This window comes from Pteropus vampyrus, unplaced genomic scaffold (assembly GCF_000151845.1).
Source record: "Pteropus vampyrus isolate Shadow unplaced genomic scaffold, Pvam_2.0 Scaffold53, whole genome shotgun sequence".
Lineage (NCBI taxonomy): Eukaryota > Metazoa > Chordata > Mammalia > Chiroptera > Pteropodidae > Pteropus > Pteropus vampyrus.
In genome coordinates this window covers 6,109,230-6,126,600 of record NW_011888834.1, presented here as the reverse complement: position 1 = coordinate 6,126,600, position 17,371 = coordinate 6,109,230, and the positions used below count along the sequence as shown (strand labels likewise).

At 39.8% G+C, this 17,371-nt stretch overlaps 1 protein-coding gene across 3 annotated transcripts in view; it reads left to right on the top strand.

Moving 5' to 3' along the window:
- EBF2 (early B cell factor 2) overlaps positions 1-16,081 on the top strand; it is a 186,802-nt gene extending 170,721 nt beyond the window's left edge. Inside the window, exons 15-16 of one of the 3 annotated variants that reach the window (XM_011360293.1) lie at positions 7,926-8,093; positions 13,180-16,081. In XM_011360293.1, coding sequence (XP_011358595.1) covers positions 7,926-8,093; positions 13,180-13,211 — 200 coding nt within the window. In that variant the 3' untranslated portion in view covers positions 13,212-16,081. The remainder of the gene's footprint in view (positions 1-7,925; positions 8,094-13,179) is intronic. The other 2 variants (XM_011360294.1, XM_011360295.1) reach the window with 2 other exon arrangements.
- Positions 16,082-17,371: the final 1,290 nt, after the last annotated feature.

Below are 17,371 nucleotides of genomic sequence, written 5' to 3'. Positions count from 1 at the left end.
AGAAAGAGTGTAGATGGGAGTGAGGAATTCAGATTCCATTTCAGTTAACCTGTTGTACACTTTTCACTGGCACTTTCAGATGTGATATTATGTAAAATCTTCATAAGAACTTTCTGAGGTCAGTATTTTCTTCTCCCTGTTATAGGTGAGGAGGTTTATGTGCACTGCAGTTAACTGACTTACCCAAGGTCACGCAGACTAGAGCAGGGCAATAATTTGGACACAGAATTTATGACTGCAAGTTATTTTGTGCATCACACCATGCTCCCTTCTTAATTTGTTGCCTGGCTGTCTCCTCCTTCTAAACAGATGGAACTTGATTGCTTGTGATAGTGTGATACATGGAGACAGAACCTCTTTTCTTAAAAAAAAAAAAAAAACTATAGTTGGTATATGATATTATGTTAGTTTTAGGTGTACAATATAATAATTAAACATTTATACACCTTACAATGAGATCACCTATCTAGTAATCAATCATCTGTCACCATGCAAACTTATCACCACCCAGCAACTCCACTTCTGGGTATTTATCAAAAACAACAACGACGATAACGAAAACACTAATTCAAAAAGGTATGTGCACCTCTACATTCCTTGCAGCATTATTTACAATAGTCAAGATATGGATGCAACCTACGGTCCATCGATAGATGAATGGATAGAGACAGAACCTCTTAATCCTGATCTGTGGGCTAGCGGCAAGCTACATAGTCTGGGAAGTTATAAAAACTCATTCAGGTTGCTCTGGGGGCTAAGGTGGGAACTTACACAATGGTCCCAGGAGCCTGAGAGAATACGTGTTTTTCAAACCTACTTAGGAAATATTTCAGGCCAGGAGAGAAGCCACTGTGGAAAGTCTGAATGATTGAGTGGGGTGTTCTTGAAATGCTGGATATTGTTGCGACAGACCCTCTATTTACCCTGAGTGGTTCCCTCATTCCGGGGACAAGGATGGCACACAGCCATTTCCACCACAGCTCAGGAAATGACATGCTAAGGATCTGGAGGCTGCCTCTCTTAGCCTTTGGGTCTGTGGTTCACTGGCAGCACACACCCATGCATTATTTCTGGGGTATCTGTTTGATTCATTACACTCAACACTCTACTCAATGTGACAAGGACTTAGTAAACAGATAGCAGAGGTGGTAGAGCTTGGTTCTTCTAGTACAACTTCATTCTTGTCACTGCAAGGACATGAGTCTCGTATTGTGTTTTGTCATATGGACCTGATCAATTAGATCAGAGTGATCTAGGAAAACAAACTGTTGCTTGCTTGATTTACTTATTTCTTCACTTATTTTTACCTTACCTTATTTCAAAAACATTTGGAGGAAATTAGTGGTCAGTTGAGTAGTATGAAAGTATAAAATAGAAACTATAATAAACTGAGGTAAAAGAAAAAATATGGAAAGGACAATTAGTTAAAGCCAAGGGCAGGTATGGAGACAATTCAGTTATTCCAGGGAGCCATTGATTTGGTTCAAAGGCTTGCAACGTGGTAAAGCAAAGACAGAAACACTATTTGTTATAAGATTTTATGTCCGCACATTATTACGCAGGAGAAACTAGATTTTTTCTGTTGTTGAGACCTTGGAGAGGTTTCTTCCATGCATCCCTGTAGAGAGGGAGGGACTCTGTGTACAGAAGGGACCATGTCTTCAACAGCCTCTGTAAGTGATACAAGGGCAAGAGAGCCATTGTGTAAATAATGTCACATATCAGGGGTGGCAACGAGAGATATTCATAATTACTTTCCACTTTATAACCTAAAAAACATGTTTACATATAAAGTTCAGTCAGATCCTCACAAAAACCTTATGATGTAGGTATAATAATAGTAATAATTATTACCATCACTATTACCCTTCTAAGATATTAAGTGTTATTAAATCACTCAAGAATTCATAGCCAATAAATAGTAAAAATGGGACTAGAACAAATGCCATCAGATTCAGAATACCATGTTTTTAAATTATTCAACACTATAAGAAATGTTTCGTACATTTATAATATATTATTAGGCTGAACCATACGAAATTATTTCTTTTTGATTTCTAAAAATGGCAATTTCACATATTTAATCATTTATTTATGAATAAATTGTGTATATTCAGTTGAACTATATGAAATTTTCATTTTTGTAAATCAAAAATGGCCAGTATAATAATATAGTGTATAATGTGGGGATGAGGGAGGGAGAGAGAGATAAAAGATAAGGAGGCTTGGATGGGTTGGGGGAGAGAGTGGGGAGGGAGAGAGAGAGGGAGATAGATGAATAGATAGATGATAGATGATTAGATAGATAGGTAGGTAGATAGATAGATAGATAGATAGATAGATAGATAGATAGATAGATAGATAGATAGATAGAATGAAAATGCCCATTGGGTGTTATTTACTTGATGTTTTTTACTAGATAATTCATTCGGTAGGGAGGAACCTTTCCCACACCAGCAAGTGACAACTTCCTTCCATTGTCCTTTCTTGGTCACTCAATCCCACTGCCACGGAAAAATAATGACACCCCAAATGTTGAAATTAAACAAGACAACATACACAAAATAGAAAGAGGAAGGCGCCCTGCCCAACGGGAGTGGGAAATACATCCGAGAACCTCCTCTTTGTAGCTACCAGGTCTGTGTGGTTCTTGCACCTTCATTTTCTGAGGGTCTGAAGGAGTTGAAGACTGGGAATAAGATTCCAAATAGTGCATTCATTACAATAAAATCCCCTACTGCAAAAATACTGAATACCCTACGGAATTCATTACATTAGCATCTGACCTGTGTTTCTAACCAGCTAAGTCTTAAGTTCTCTGGGAAATACAAAATGAAAAAAAAAAGAAAAGAAAAGAAAAGGAAAGAAAACAAAGCAAAGCAAAACAAAACAAAACAAAACAAAACAAAAAAAACAGCCTGGGGAAACCATTTTGTTAATTCAGTTGCTTGTTTCTGAAAACATCATTCTATGATTTTTCATTTTATCTTTTAAAATAGTCTGACGTGGCCGGGCCATGGTGCAATCTCTCACCAGAGACCTTAAAAAAAGTAAAGCCAAGCCTTTCGGTCAAGTTGACTTGCATTACGGCCAATGCAGAGTATCAGAAACCTGCATCTTTACTGCTTTTGCTCTCACACCACTTCAAAAATGTCCAAACAGATGTTTTTTTAATTTCATATACAAACTTCACTTCCTGGCGGTAGCAGTGTGTGCCAAGTTCCAGCTCAGTGCAAGTTTTTATGGCAGAATTCTAAACCCCTGACAATAGGGGGTTATAATGAAATGCTGACAGACCCCTTAGCGCCAACAAATGCAATGGCTCAGTGCAAAGGAGGATGTGTGCCCGGTGAGGTCCAGCTGGGACCGTGCAAGCTAATCAATCCTTATGAGAAGAAAAGTGATTTTTCCTTAACTCCCCATGATCACAGAGATTTCTGGGCCAGACGTGCTGGCCTTTACTTTGGCCTCTATCCATAGAGAGAGAGAGAGATGTCCAGAGAAATTCTCAATTGCGAGTATGTGTGATCTACTTTCCCAAAATGGTGCACTCTGGTGTTCCCAAAGGTGGCCTGCTCAACAAGCCTGCAACTTCCAGGGGACCACTTCTTCAATGGCCACCAAGCAATTCCAAAGTTTGGAAGAGAATCCATAAGACAGAAATCCAACCTGTCCTCAGGGACTCCTACTTCACTCACACAGTCTTAGACTATGCCCTGGGCCTCAGTATTTTTATATTTTCAAAAATAAATACCAAGGCAGTTTCTATTGTAGAATATTAAATATTAAGTAATTATTATAGAAAACTTGGAGCACATGAAAATTGTTTTAAAAAGAAAGCCTACTTCCATTATAAAAATGCTTGTTAACGTTTTGATATATTTCTATTGTCTTTTTCTTCAGAAAAGAAAAAATATCCTATTACAATAGTAACGTTCTCATTACAGACAGAGAAGTGTGTATATGTAAAAAATAAAAAGGACACGAATCATTTCTATGCAGAGATAACCATTGTTAACTTTTAAAGTATAGCCTTCCAGTCACGGATAGACACATTCTGAAAATTGCAGTGTCTGCTCAGATGCACACCTAATGGCATTCTGCCGTAAGATCAATGAAAGAGAGTAGAATAAAACTGGAAAAATTACCAAAGTTACAAATACGAAGCTAGGCTCTATAAAATCCATCAAAGGAGCAGATCTGTATTCTAAGAATGGAGAACGGGTATTAGGAGTGATGTTTGCTTAGCAAAGTTAACTACAATGAACAAGCTTTTCCCAGGAATTTGAGAATTTATTTTGTTTTTGGTAACAGAAAGGTAAACAGACAACCTATTTTACAAGAAGTAAATTGAAGAGGAACCTTACCATCCAAGATAGCTATTATGCCTATTGCTAAGGATTATATTATTTTTACCAAAGAAGTAGAGATTTTTTATTTGTTTATTTTAACAACTTTTCTGGTTTCTGCTACAGCAAAAGTAATACATGTTTATTGTAGAAAATTTTGAAAATATGGACAAATAAAAGAAATAAGTTTAAGAAGATTCATAATCCCATCAGCCAGAGATAGCATCATTAAAAGTTTGGATGTAAATCACATCCTTCTAAACTTTTGCTTTGTACGTCTTTTAAAAAATAAAAGTGGGTTCGATGTATACGTTATTATGTAATCTGCTTTATTCATCCAAGGAGTCATATCTTTACATGTCTCTAAAGATTCTTCTCCAACATTAGTTTTAATGTTTGCATAGAGTCCCATTTTCTGGACTTAATATAGTTTACCTTATCCAACAGTAGGGTAAACTATATTATTTCCAATTTCTTATGATTATACAAATGCTCTTGGATTTTTTTTTTTGCATATTTATGATTATTTCCTTGGAATTAATTTCTAGAAATGAAATTACTGGGTTTAAAAATATGCACATTTAAAAATACAAATGCTTTGGTACCTGACACCAAAGTCCCTCAGAGAGATTAAGGCTCCCTTTAGGAAAGAAAGAGGATCCGTTTCTTGCCCCGTTAATTTTTTCTTAATCTTCATCAGTTTGGTAAGTGGAAAATAACAGCTCATTACTGTTTTAATGTGCATTTGATTACTAATGAGTTTGAACGTTTATCAGCCTATAAAGGTCTTTTGGTCATTTTTATTTCTCCTTCTGTGACTTTCCTTTTCATCTCCTTTGCCTATTAGGATGTTTTTCTTTTTCTAATTAATATATAATAACTTATTAGCTTTTGAGGATATGAACACATCTAAATAATTATCAAAAATAGTTTCCCTACTTTGTCATTTTTCTTTTCTGTGTGTGTTGCAGAAGTTTTTCGTCATGTGGCAAATCTATCTTGTGATGTTCTTTTTAGGCTTGGAGATTGAAAGGATTATGTAAATTATATAACCTTCCTAATTTTTCTACAAGCACCTTTATAATTTTGTTTTTACAAATAACTCTTTAATCCACTTAGATTTACTTTAGTGTTTAACATGAGGAAGCACTCTAAATTTAGTATCCACATGGCTAGTGTATTGTTCCCATGCATTTATTTCCCTATTAATTTGAAATGTCGCTTTTATTAAATTTTAATTCCCATATATACCCCAGGTCTGTTTCTGAACTCTTGTTTTCTCCAAGGATTTGTCTGCCTATATTTATGCTAGGATAACATTGATTTCATTGATGTAGACTTATTTTAAGTTTTAATATCTGTTAAGATAAATACCTCCTTACTACTTAAAAAGTTTTTAGCAAAGCTTTCTTGCTCTTACAATGTTTTTTTGGTTGTTGATTTTGTTTTTGTTTTTTTTTTTTAATAGATAAACAGAAATTATGTTTGCTGACATGTACACATAAAATTCCTTTTAGGATTTTTATTATAGTTGCATTCAATTTTAAATTAACTTGAGTGTAATTTGGCATTTGACAGAGTCTTATAAAAAAATAGTTTAAATGGGCATGTTAGAGCTCTGTGCTTATTCAACTCCCAACATTTCTATTATGTCATTTACTAAAGCTCGAGGTGACTCCTACTGAGAGGCAGCCACATGTACCTAATGAACCCACTGTAGGTTAGGATCTGTTACTGGAAAACAAATATTTGTAAAAGTAAGTTGTATGCTGAATAGAAATGGAATCAAGTGTGTGCGTGTGAAACTAATTTATATTATAAAACTCCTCCTCCGTTGTGGTGTATGACATGACTATTGCAGACGCAGAAACCGAGGTGCCATTTTGGTGCCTGCTTGGATCACATGGTGTGGCAGAGATTGGACTGTGGTCAGAATCAGGGCCTCCTGAGTCTCAGCTTTTCTTTAGCCTCCAATTCTGTACCTTGCCCAAAGGAGAGAGGTTCTCTCCCTTCCTGCTCCTACACACATTGCATTGATGCAAAACCCAAGGCGAGAAGAGGAGATTTTGCTTGGAACTATGACTAGGATCCAAAACCCATGCTTAACCCTGTATCCTATCCTATAATGCTAATGAATTAGCCTAATATCTTCTTCATCTGCATCTTCAAGTATTACATGAGATTCTTACCGGGCTTTATCCTCCTTCCCAATTTTTTCTTTTGAGTCATATTACTTGGAGAAAGATAGAGATGTTCTCAGATGTTTCCTTCTGCATAGCTCTTTAAAATAGGACTACTTAAGGATAAGCAGTTTTTAGATAAATCTCATTTATTGAAGTCTTTGGTTTTTAGTTCAGCTATAAGAGATATCATATTGGAGGTATGCTGTGTGATTGCTTTATAATGCAATTGTATGAACATAGCCCAACGTAGATCTCTATTAGGAGACAAAAGAAGCCAGGATGCAGTCTTACAGAAGACATCAGAACATTTGACCTTCAATTCACCTTGTACTTGGTCTTTGAACCATAAGTCACACTCGTCCCTACTTTCAAAATTTAATTATGGAGTAGCTGGAGATATGAAGCAGAAGTTAGCATCATGGGCTTTGCCATTAGGTTCCAGTAATTGTTTTACCAAGTCATATGACTTAGACAGTTCAGAATTCTGAGACTATTAAAATGAGTCTCCGAAACTTGACCTTCTACTATAGGATGCTATCTAACAATTTTACCCCTGTGAACTCTATTTTACCCCTTTCTTGAACAAGTCGAACACAGAAGATAAAATTAACTTGTGTGATGGGACCTGGTGGAGTATCTGACTTTAAGAGGTGGGGCACTTTATTGTGTAAATTGCCTTTATTTTTCTTGGAAATTACAACACTTAGCTTTTGGCTTCCTTTAAGTAATTTTAACGTTAATATTGGTGTTTTTTCTACGCATTACATCAGAGGAGGCTGACTTGCAGCTTTATTTCCCAGGAGTTCTGAAAGCAGAGGGAGAGGGAGGTAATCTCCTAAATGTTAATAAACTTTTACATTTAATGAGGAAGTGGCCCATACAGATGGCACTCTCCGAGAAATGTTAACCCTGTACCTCGAAACTCGGGAGCCCCTAGAATTGCCAGGGAAGTACATAGCTTCCATATAGGACTTCTTTTTAGAGCGAAAAAAAAGGTTTTTATTCTTGAGTAGATTTGATGATTTTTCAGATGTTGGTCTTAGTGTTGCTTCTACTCATGAATGAAGATGTATCACAAAATCACCTCCTGCTGATGCCTTTCTGACTCTCCTGGGCAGAAAAGCACTCTGCCTGCTGTGTCTTCCCCACAGCGTTGTGTGCATTCTTCCAAAAAGATTATTACCCTCTTCGTTATTTTATTTGTGTCTTCCTCTCACTGGACAGGGCAGGGACATTGTTGCCTTCAACATTTTTTAATCCCTGCACTCTGGAACAATGCCTGGAACAAATGAGTAATTTCTCAATAACTGTGTACAGGTTCTATGTACTGAAGGAAGAAATTAACTCCTCGGTATGTCCCTTTCTAAAAGAGGATTGTGCATTTGCTTTCCAGTCATGTCATCAAGTCCCACTGTTGGATCTTCCAGCACGTCCTCCATCCTCCCATTTTCCTCTTCAGTTTTTCCTGCTGTCAAACAGAAGAGTGCCTTTGCCCCTGTCATCAGGCCCCAAGGCTCCCCTTCGCCCGCCTGCTCCAGTGGCAATGGAAATGGATTCAGAGGTAAGAAAAGGTTGGGAGTAAGCATGATACATGTGCCACAGGACAAGCAAAGAGCAAACAGCATAGCATCCTTCTATATCTCTAGCCATTTACCAGCAAAGAGATGCTTTAATGTTTTCATCAGGGTGCAGATAGTTTGTACGACTGGGCTAGTACTCCACCCAAGAACAAGATGAAGGAAAACAGAGAAGTCAGACAACTCTGCAGGGTCACAGAATTAAATGTGGTCGAGCCATACATACCTTCCAGGAGTGTCTGGACTCTTTAGACCTTTGCTTTCCACAAGGCCATGTCTCTGTTTCCCAGAAGGTGCCTGGTCACCACATCAGATGCCACATGGTGATTACTGCTTACCTAATCGGCTCGCCATCTGTGATGCACGCACATCCTTATGGCACAAATGCACAGGCTCCACCAGCAGCACCAGCAAGTTTCGAGCATTCTGGTTACATCTAGTCAAATTGATAGCAGGTGCCTGATCGGGGTGGGGTAGGGAAGAGAGAAAAAAAGACATACTGTGTCTAAGCACAAAAATGAATCACCCGTCAAACCCATTTTTGAGCAATGTCCTAAAATGTAATATGACATGACGTAGCACAAATGCGATGAGTACATGAGAATCTAATCATCTCAGTGTGAATGGGAGGCAGCTGATGGCAAAAGAGCAAATTGGAAACTGCTGAGCGCTGTGGATCCTGACGACCCACATTATTTTGGGGCTGCTTCTCGTGTCTTGACATGAAAACATTCACAATCAGCAGTGTTGGATTAAACCAAAAAGGGCAGGGGTCTGGTTAACCCCTCGTGGATCAAAGCCCCTGAGGTCAGCGGAGCCTTGGATGAGCTATGCTGTCCTTGGGACAGCGTCTGCCCACGGGCTTTATGATAACAAACGGGTTCCCGAGCCTTTGGGGACACCTGCGAAGGTTCATTTGCCAGTTGTGGCTGACCAGAGCTCTGGGAGTTGCGTTAGGTCCCTGTCCCATCCTTCCATCAGAGATCGTGGTGTCTCTTTGAAGTCACTTGACTTGACAGAGAAACTGTCAAATGAGAACTGAAAACCCAGCCCTCAGAACTGTGTCCTTGAAAATTCTTTTCCTCCTAACTAGAAAAAGCATTTGGGTCTAATTGAGAAAAAAAACTATATATATATGTGTGTGTGTATATATATAGATCTATCTATCTATCTATAGATAGATAGATAGATAGATAGATAGATCTATATATATAGATCTACAGGCTCAGCCTATAGCTAACTGTCTCCACCTGCCTCATCTCTCATCAAACCAGTGGTTTCCATCCCATCCTTAGGGCACATGCTCAGAACTTTTTCCATGATGGCTTCATCCCCGGCCTGGGAAATGAAAACGATTGCTGAATATTTGTTGTACCTTTCCCTTCCTCATGACTGCTTCAAGTGAACTTTCCAGGTTTTCTGGTTTTAGTCATGTCCCTTAAACCAAATGGGAGCCACACAGGTCTCGCTGAGGAGACGCAGAGTGCAAGGCCCAAGAAAGGCTGAGGAGGAGAGCAGGCGCGGGAGAAAGATGGAGGAGGGCAGCCTTTCCTCATTCAGGCAACTCTTGCAAATGTTTTCAGCTTCACTTTGAGGAATATAAGTAAGACTTGACTTCTTCTTGCCACCTCTCCCCCACCTCCCCTCTCACGAAGTACGCTGAGTTGGGGAAGTAGAGATGATTTTCTCAGATTCCCTGGATCTGTCCTGTCCAGGGAGACCCACCTGTGTGGCCTGCCCACATACCGGTCCTCAGGGAGGCAAGGACGAATTTGTCACTGGCTCCTGTGGCCCGGAATCCCCACCCTGTCTATTGCTGCATGCCCAAGGCTCCCTTTGTGTCATCTGGTCAGGGTGGAGTTAGCCCAGAGCTGGAAGAATCTGTGTGGTCATAGTGAGGTTTTTACGTCGAGGCAACAGCGGCTGAATATAGCCAGAAGACCCTTTCCGTGGTCTTCAGCCATGAGAGCTTCTGTTCAGCACGGGTCAGAATGCTTAGGCTGAGAGAATGGCTGAGCTGCACATTCTCAATCGTGTCTGTAGGAGTGACAACTTAGTTGGTTACACATAGGCACAGGCTCTGGACTCTGATTTCACTTCTATGGCATCACTATGAAGTTCCAAGCTTCTTTTGGATCCTGCAATTTTCCCCAAGTTTTTCTGGTGATTCGAACCTTAAAAAAAGGAGCCGGACAGTGGGGAGGGGAGGAGGAGAAGGAGGAGAAGGGAAGCACTTAAATTAGGATTGTAGACTAAAAAGAATTACAAACAATTCTGAAAATAGAAAGTAATGTGTGGAGGCATAAAAGGAGAATTCTGAGTATTGGCCAGTGGAAAAGCACTAGGCTCAACATCACTAGGCGTGTGTCGGAATTCTAGCTCACCTGCTTCCAGGTCGTGTGAATCTGTACAAGTCATTGTCATCTAACAGCCTCAGTTTCCTAGTCTGTTAAAGAGGAAAGCTGAAAGCTAACTCCAAAGGTTACCATGCAGTAATTTGTGTGAAGAACAGGAAAGGTAGAGGATACTTCACCCAGCCCAGCAGAGAGAAGGCTGGGGTTGACAAAGGATGCTTTTCAGGGGCCTGATTCACTCTTCCTCATTTGGGACCAATTAAATAGAAGAAATTCAAGGCCCAACAGTCCAAGGTCCACTGATGCCGAGAGGAAGGAGAAAACAAAGCTGACATTGAACACTGCTCACTGAGTGATGGAATCTGGGGCGGCCAGGGCTGACAGACACTGAGAGAGTGAAAATGTGGTCGGAGGTGCTTGCGTGATCACAGGCCGATGGAGAGGTTCTTCTCTCGACTCATTGTGAGATGGCCTTAGCGATGTGCAGAGGGCAGGTGCGACCAACGCCCTCTAACACTTGCTAATCACTGTTAAGCACCATGTGCAAGATGCTGAATTGGGTGCTTTACATGAATTATCTTGTTCACGGCTCACCTATGACCCAAAGGTGAAGGCCAATACCATTATCACCATTTTTAGTTAAAAAGCTTGCCCAAGGCCACACAGCAAGTAACTGATGACTTGACCTCAGACATTTTGACTTCAGAGCCTGTGCTCTGATGGCCCAGTGTCTCTCTGGGGACACAAATAGTGCAATTCCTCACTCACCTTTTACCCATAACCACTTCCCACCTGGACCAAAGGAGGATTATTGCTTTCCTGTGAAATGCCAAAGGTAAAAAGAAATTAGAGAAAGTACAGTTAAGCCTTCTCCCTTCCCCCCACCACTCCCTGAAAATGTTTCATAGGCAATGAAACTCAAAGGATCAAATAATTAAGGCTTTGCTAGCCGTGTAAGACCTTAATCCAATTAATGCCTGCTTTCTGTCTGTTGGCTATGGTTTCTACAAGCAAAATGTCAGGGTTTCCATGTAGCAGAGATCCAGCCCCTCCAGTGCCCGATGTGAGACTAGGAAGAAGGAAACGATATGAAATCTGTTGTTTTTCTGGAACACGGTGGATCTTGTCCTTTGAGCATCTCTGCCCTTTAAATAAGCTCCCTAGGTAACTCTCTGAGGACCCAGAAAAAGAAAGGAAGGGGCTGATGAGTTTAAAGTGTAATAGACAAGTTAAAGTTGAAAATGTGAGCCGGAATCCCCCTGCCAGAGAGCTGTACGTGCAGTGTCGTTGTCCCACCCTCCACCTTATCTATCCGGCATTTATGGTTGATGAGTATAGATTGTCGAGATAACACTATGCACTAGGCACCTGATCCATTTTCCAGCTCCCTCCAGGAAAAAAATAAAATAAAATAAAATAATAAAACCTCCTACACTCTAGGATAATTACCAGGGTTGCTATATCTCCAAATCATCAGGGAGTGTCCAGAATTGAACTGCCTTTATTGAAAAGTTACATCGATTCAATATATAGTAATACAGGCAAAAATAATTAAGGCTTTGCTAGCCGTGTAAGACCTTAATCCAGATCTCACAAACATTCAATAAAGGCTGTATGGGCAGGGAAATAGATGGCTGACAATTTTGCCCGAGAAGACTAGCTGGCCTGAGAGAAGGGGCAGAGGAAGGGGAGCAGGGAGAGAAGGGAGGGGTGTTAGGAATTTTGCCTATTTTCTTACAAGCTTAGTAAGTACCACTCAGTGAAATGCTTCTGTGCTATTTGATAAGCCCTAGATAAGGCATAGGCAATGAAACTCAAAGGATCAAATTCTAGATATGGTTTGAAGTTTTGATGCCAGGAACCTATTCTGTCAGTTTGCAAGAAGGTGGAAGTTCTATGGATTCATCGCCTGAAAGCTAAGGCCAGAGGGGTACATTTTCTCCGTGGTTTTTCTACATTGTGCTGATGCTGCTTTATTGCCCACATCGAGGGAAAGCCTTGGACCTGAGGCCACCTAGACAGGCATTGTCCGTATTCTCTTGACTAGATGGAGGAAGCGTTGGACAATGCACTTGAATAGGGGACAAAGAGTGGAGATTAGAGTGACTCCCAAATTAGGAACTAAACTGAATTATCTGTTCCAGTGGAGCAGCAGTGAGAACCGAAGGAAGATGAGCTAGTTAGAAAATACAAACTAGAAAATTCAAATTTCAACTCGAATGGATAGACACCTAGGATGGATGGAAAGTCTGATTTGTCATAAATGATGCCTAGTAAGTAACTCAATAGGCTCGGCACCTGGAGTATGCTTTCCTGTTTCAACTAAGTGGTTTGGAACTGTATAATCTGGAAATTATTCTAGTCGAATAATGAAAAATATATCACACATATAGAACTATCTAGTTTACATGTTTATGTTCATTACGTCATGTATACAACCCATTACTATAAAACAAATGAAACCTAACTCTGGGCCTCCCAAGCAAAATGTCAACAAGCTTTGTTTATGTTTCAGTGATCTGTAAGGCTTCGGTACCTCCATAGGCTGTCTGCTAGACCAGACCTGGAGAGAATGGGTTTCCGTATCAGCTGAGGGCACCGTCTTCCCGGACTGCATCAGACTCTGTGAACCCCATCACCTGCCCCTCTTTCTGGGTTATAGCCGTTAATGTAAAAAGCCTCCGAGTCTCATTCCTGTGTCACTCTTTCCTTGCAGCCATGACCGGACTTGTCGTGCCCCCGATGTAAAGAAGAGGAAGAACTGCTTTCTTATAGCACAAAACTACTTACTCGGATGGACCAATAATGAAGAAAGCACTATGAGCTCTTTGGGGAGAGTCGTGCCCCTAAAATGAACATGATGGACAGATTTGGGTGTATGAGGAGCTGCATCTTATCTGGTCTCACATTTCTCCTGTAGCTCTGATGGTGGCTACACAAACTGACCCTCTTGGGGACAGCGACAAAAGATGTCATTGACGTAGTCAGTGCTAAAAGCAGAAATGCAATTTGTTATGAACATTATAAGAACCACCTTCCTATGTTTGTAAAATATTTAAGAAAAAAATTGGCAAACAATTCATGCTTAATATTTTGGATACTATTTGTTTTTCTTTGTAGGAAAAAAAGTTGAAAGTTTCTATTTTCTATGAAGCCTTTCAGATACCAATTTAGTTTATGCAGAAAAAAATTGAACAAAACAGGGTACCAGCATGGAAGACTTTCTTAAAACGAAACCTGAATTGAATGATGAAATGTTGTTGTATGTGTGTTTGCTTATAGTTTAATCTCTTTAAAAAACAAACAAAAAAAACCACAAAAAAAATGGAAAAAAATTTAAAATGTTTTACAATTATTTAAATAAATAAACGTGTAACTTATTGTAAGTAGAGGTAGAAATTAAGACCGTTTTGGAAGAGAGAAATTTCTCTTCCTGATGTAAAATGAACTGATGCAAACATGTAGTAACAAGTTTAAAAGATGTGTGATTATTACTGCAGTTACTTACTAGACTCTTATCCCCCCTCCTGCACCCCACTCTTTTCCATTATTCTATTGACCCCTGGGCAAGAACAGGTACCTGACGTAGATTCCTATAGAACGCCGATGCAGAAAGATTCAAGTCCATGCACATACACAGGTACTCAAGTCCATCAATTCATTCCCAGTTCCATCTGCTTTCTAAACAGTCTACAGTTTTCTTTTGGTGTTCACTCTTTGTAAAGTTTTTTTAAACTTATATTAGCTTTCAGCATTCTCTCTGAGCAGTGCCGAGAATTCCCATGTTTTAGTACGTCCCTGGCTTTGCATCCCAGGGAAAGACACGTCTCATCTTAAAGAAGAGCCAAAGCCATGTGACTTTTCCAACTCAGTGGCCCCTTTGGAATTCTTGACAGAGCCACACACTTCCTCCTCTTGGGTTATCACCCGGTTCAGCACCGAGGTAGCAGCCCCATAGGACTTCAGAAATAGGGTTTGAAGAAGAATACTCTGTTTCTTAGACTCTTAGAATGTCTAAATCCTCTCTTCTCTCTGCCGCTTTCCCCTTTCATGGAACTAAACTCTCTTGAAAAAAAAACTATGTATCCAACTTTACACAGTTTCCAGGCAAGAATGGGATGGGGTGTGGAAGAAGAATGTTAAAAGCCTGGAATCCTTTTCCTGATGTTCAAAGAAATGGAAACTCAGATTCTTAGCGGGGTCAGAGGTTGGGGGCATCTGCGTTCCAAGCAGCTCAGTCACCCAGGCCTGCGAGGGACTCTCTAGTTCTGGCAGTGGCTCTTAGGGGGAGAAACATTGCAGGAGCTGAGTCTTGAAAGCCTGTGTGATCCTAGGGATGTATCCGGACTTATTTGGATTGCCAATAAGGATGTCATTTTTTTCCAGGCCAGGGTTCTCCTTGTTGACTCATTGGCACCCCATATAGTCTATACACAGACTCCAGTCTGGGGTTCTTCGTTGGGGTTCTAACATTTGAAATTGATGCAGTTCTCTTAGAAAAAACATCTTTAGTGCATCTGAGCCAATTTTAGATGACTTCATAAATTCTGCCACCCTCCTGTTTTCCCTGGTGATACATGACCACATCTACCCAACCCCAACGGTCTTGTTTGCCTTTAATCTATATGACCCAAATATTATTTCTATGCACATGAGAATCCAAGGTTTTGGATACCTGGCATGCTTATAACTCTTGCCGACAGTCCCTCATAGTCAGGGCTTAAAGCACCAAAATACAGGGAAACAAAGCAGAGAGAGTTCCCCGGTGAAAAATCGGACAGGAGGGGAAGAGTGTGTGGAATACAAACATTACCACCTCAAAGTGAAGGCAGAACAAAATCAAGCATGTTTAGACCTGGATTTGAGCCAATCTAACATAAGGAAATGTTTTTTTAAGTAGCATTGCTTCTAGAATCTGTGAATTTTGCTCTTGCATGAAGATGAGTGCAGTACTGTCTTCAAAATGATTGTAGAATTTGTTGGTAGCTTTAACACCGAAAAAATGTGTGTGACTAAATACCATCCTTGACATTCAGCTAGAACCTTGGCAGCGACAGATCTATTTAATTGTACAAATGTGTGTAAGGATTATTTTTAGTGTACTAATAAATTTAAAACAAAAGCTACTCTGTCCTCTTTAGTCATTCCTATTGACTCATTTTGGTCCCAGGTTATTTTTGTGCCACTTGGAAGATGAGTATTTCTATAGGTAACTACAAATTCTATCCTATCTTTGTAAGAGGAGCTGTGTAAGATTTTTCATTTAAAGGGACAATTTACTTCATTATTTATCTCATTTTTTTTTGTTATAGCATTGTATTTTCCCCCATTTTTTCTTTGCACATTTCAATATACATGGTTTAAAAACCATTATCTTCTCTACCTTTTGTACAGTAAGGTCTCATTTCCAAACTGTATAGTTTCATTTTCTCGTTTTGCTTTGTCAGTTATATACAGTATAAAGTTGCTATGCACAGAGCTTTTTGTAAAGACAGCCTTTTTGTTTACTGTTTTTAATGGTCTTACTTATGAAAGAATATCTTGTTTGTAAAATGAATATGTCTACTTCAGTTTTAAACTTTAAATTATCCTAACAAAAAATAAAATTTTTGTACTGTAAAAATGGTTGGAACTTTGCTTTTTTCTTTCTTTTAAGCATCGACTACTCGGAGAGGCTTTTGCTGACCTCTGACCAGGCAGGTTTCCCACTTATTCTCTTGAACTGAACTCTGTGTCCTTGTCATAATTTGTTTACATTGATTGTCCCCCTTAGACTGAAGGCTCACAAGAAAAGGAACTGTATCTGTTTCAATACTGTGTATGGACACTGAGCTCGGTGCCTGAGGTGCCCAACAAATGCCTGTTGAACGAATGAATGAGCAGACTGAATTCTGCTCCCTAAGGGCAGCTCTGCCTTGTCATGTGGGAGAGGCAGCTGATCTGTCACAAAAGATAGGAAGAAAAGCATCACATAAAGAGTGAGAATCCACTCTTTAGGGATTATCTTGTCAGTCAGCTAGTCAAAAAGAAAAGGATGAAGCGCGTCTATCATGTAAGGTGGATGGTCATTTAAAAAACAAGAAACTCCAAAGGGGAGGGAAGCGAGGAAGAAGAGACCTCTGGCTGGTGGCCTGTTGAGTAGGTTGCTTTGCCTCTTGGCCTTGAAACTTATCCCATTCGGATTTTCATGATGCTCAGATGCAATTCCAGAACTAGAACTAGGGCCTTTTAAGGGAATGTACATTACATTCCTGTTCCAGGTATGACATTGCATGCTGATCATACACTTGAATCTCAAAGAGCTATGGGAACTTCTTCCAAACTGGAAGAAGTTCAGAGTGGCTACCAAGCACTGCATGTGAGAGAGCGATGAGATTTGAAACTTTAAGAATTAGGCAGGGACTGGGTCCTCAAGGACTTTGTTCACCATGCCAAAGAGTTTAGACTGCAGCTGTAGACTACACTGTACGTAACGGAAAACTATTAAAGGGACTTACATCAAGGAGCGACACAATCAACTTTATGATGCTGACAAATCACAATAGCTACGGAGTAGATTATGGATTGTAGCAAGAGAATATTGGAGACAAGGAGATCAATTAGGCAAAGGATGAAAGACAGCTGATAAGCACCAGTGTGCTGTATTCTATGAATGATATCCATTTTGATTGGTCAGTGCCTGTGCCATGCCAGTTGATAAATGTTTTTAAATTATGCTTGCAATTCGGAAATTACTGCTATTGTCCAGATAAGAGTGAATCATACCTGAAAAAGGATAGGCGATAGAAATGGCAAGTAGAGGAAAGGTTTGAGAGAAAGCTCTGCAGTTTGACAGGACTTATTGACTGCTTAGATGTGGGAATGAGGGAAGTAGGTGACTCGGATAACCCTCAGTTTGCTAGTTGGAC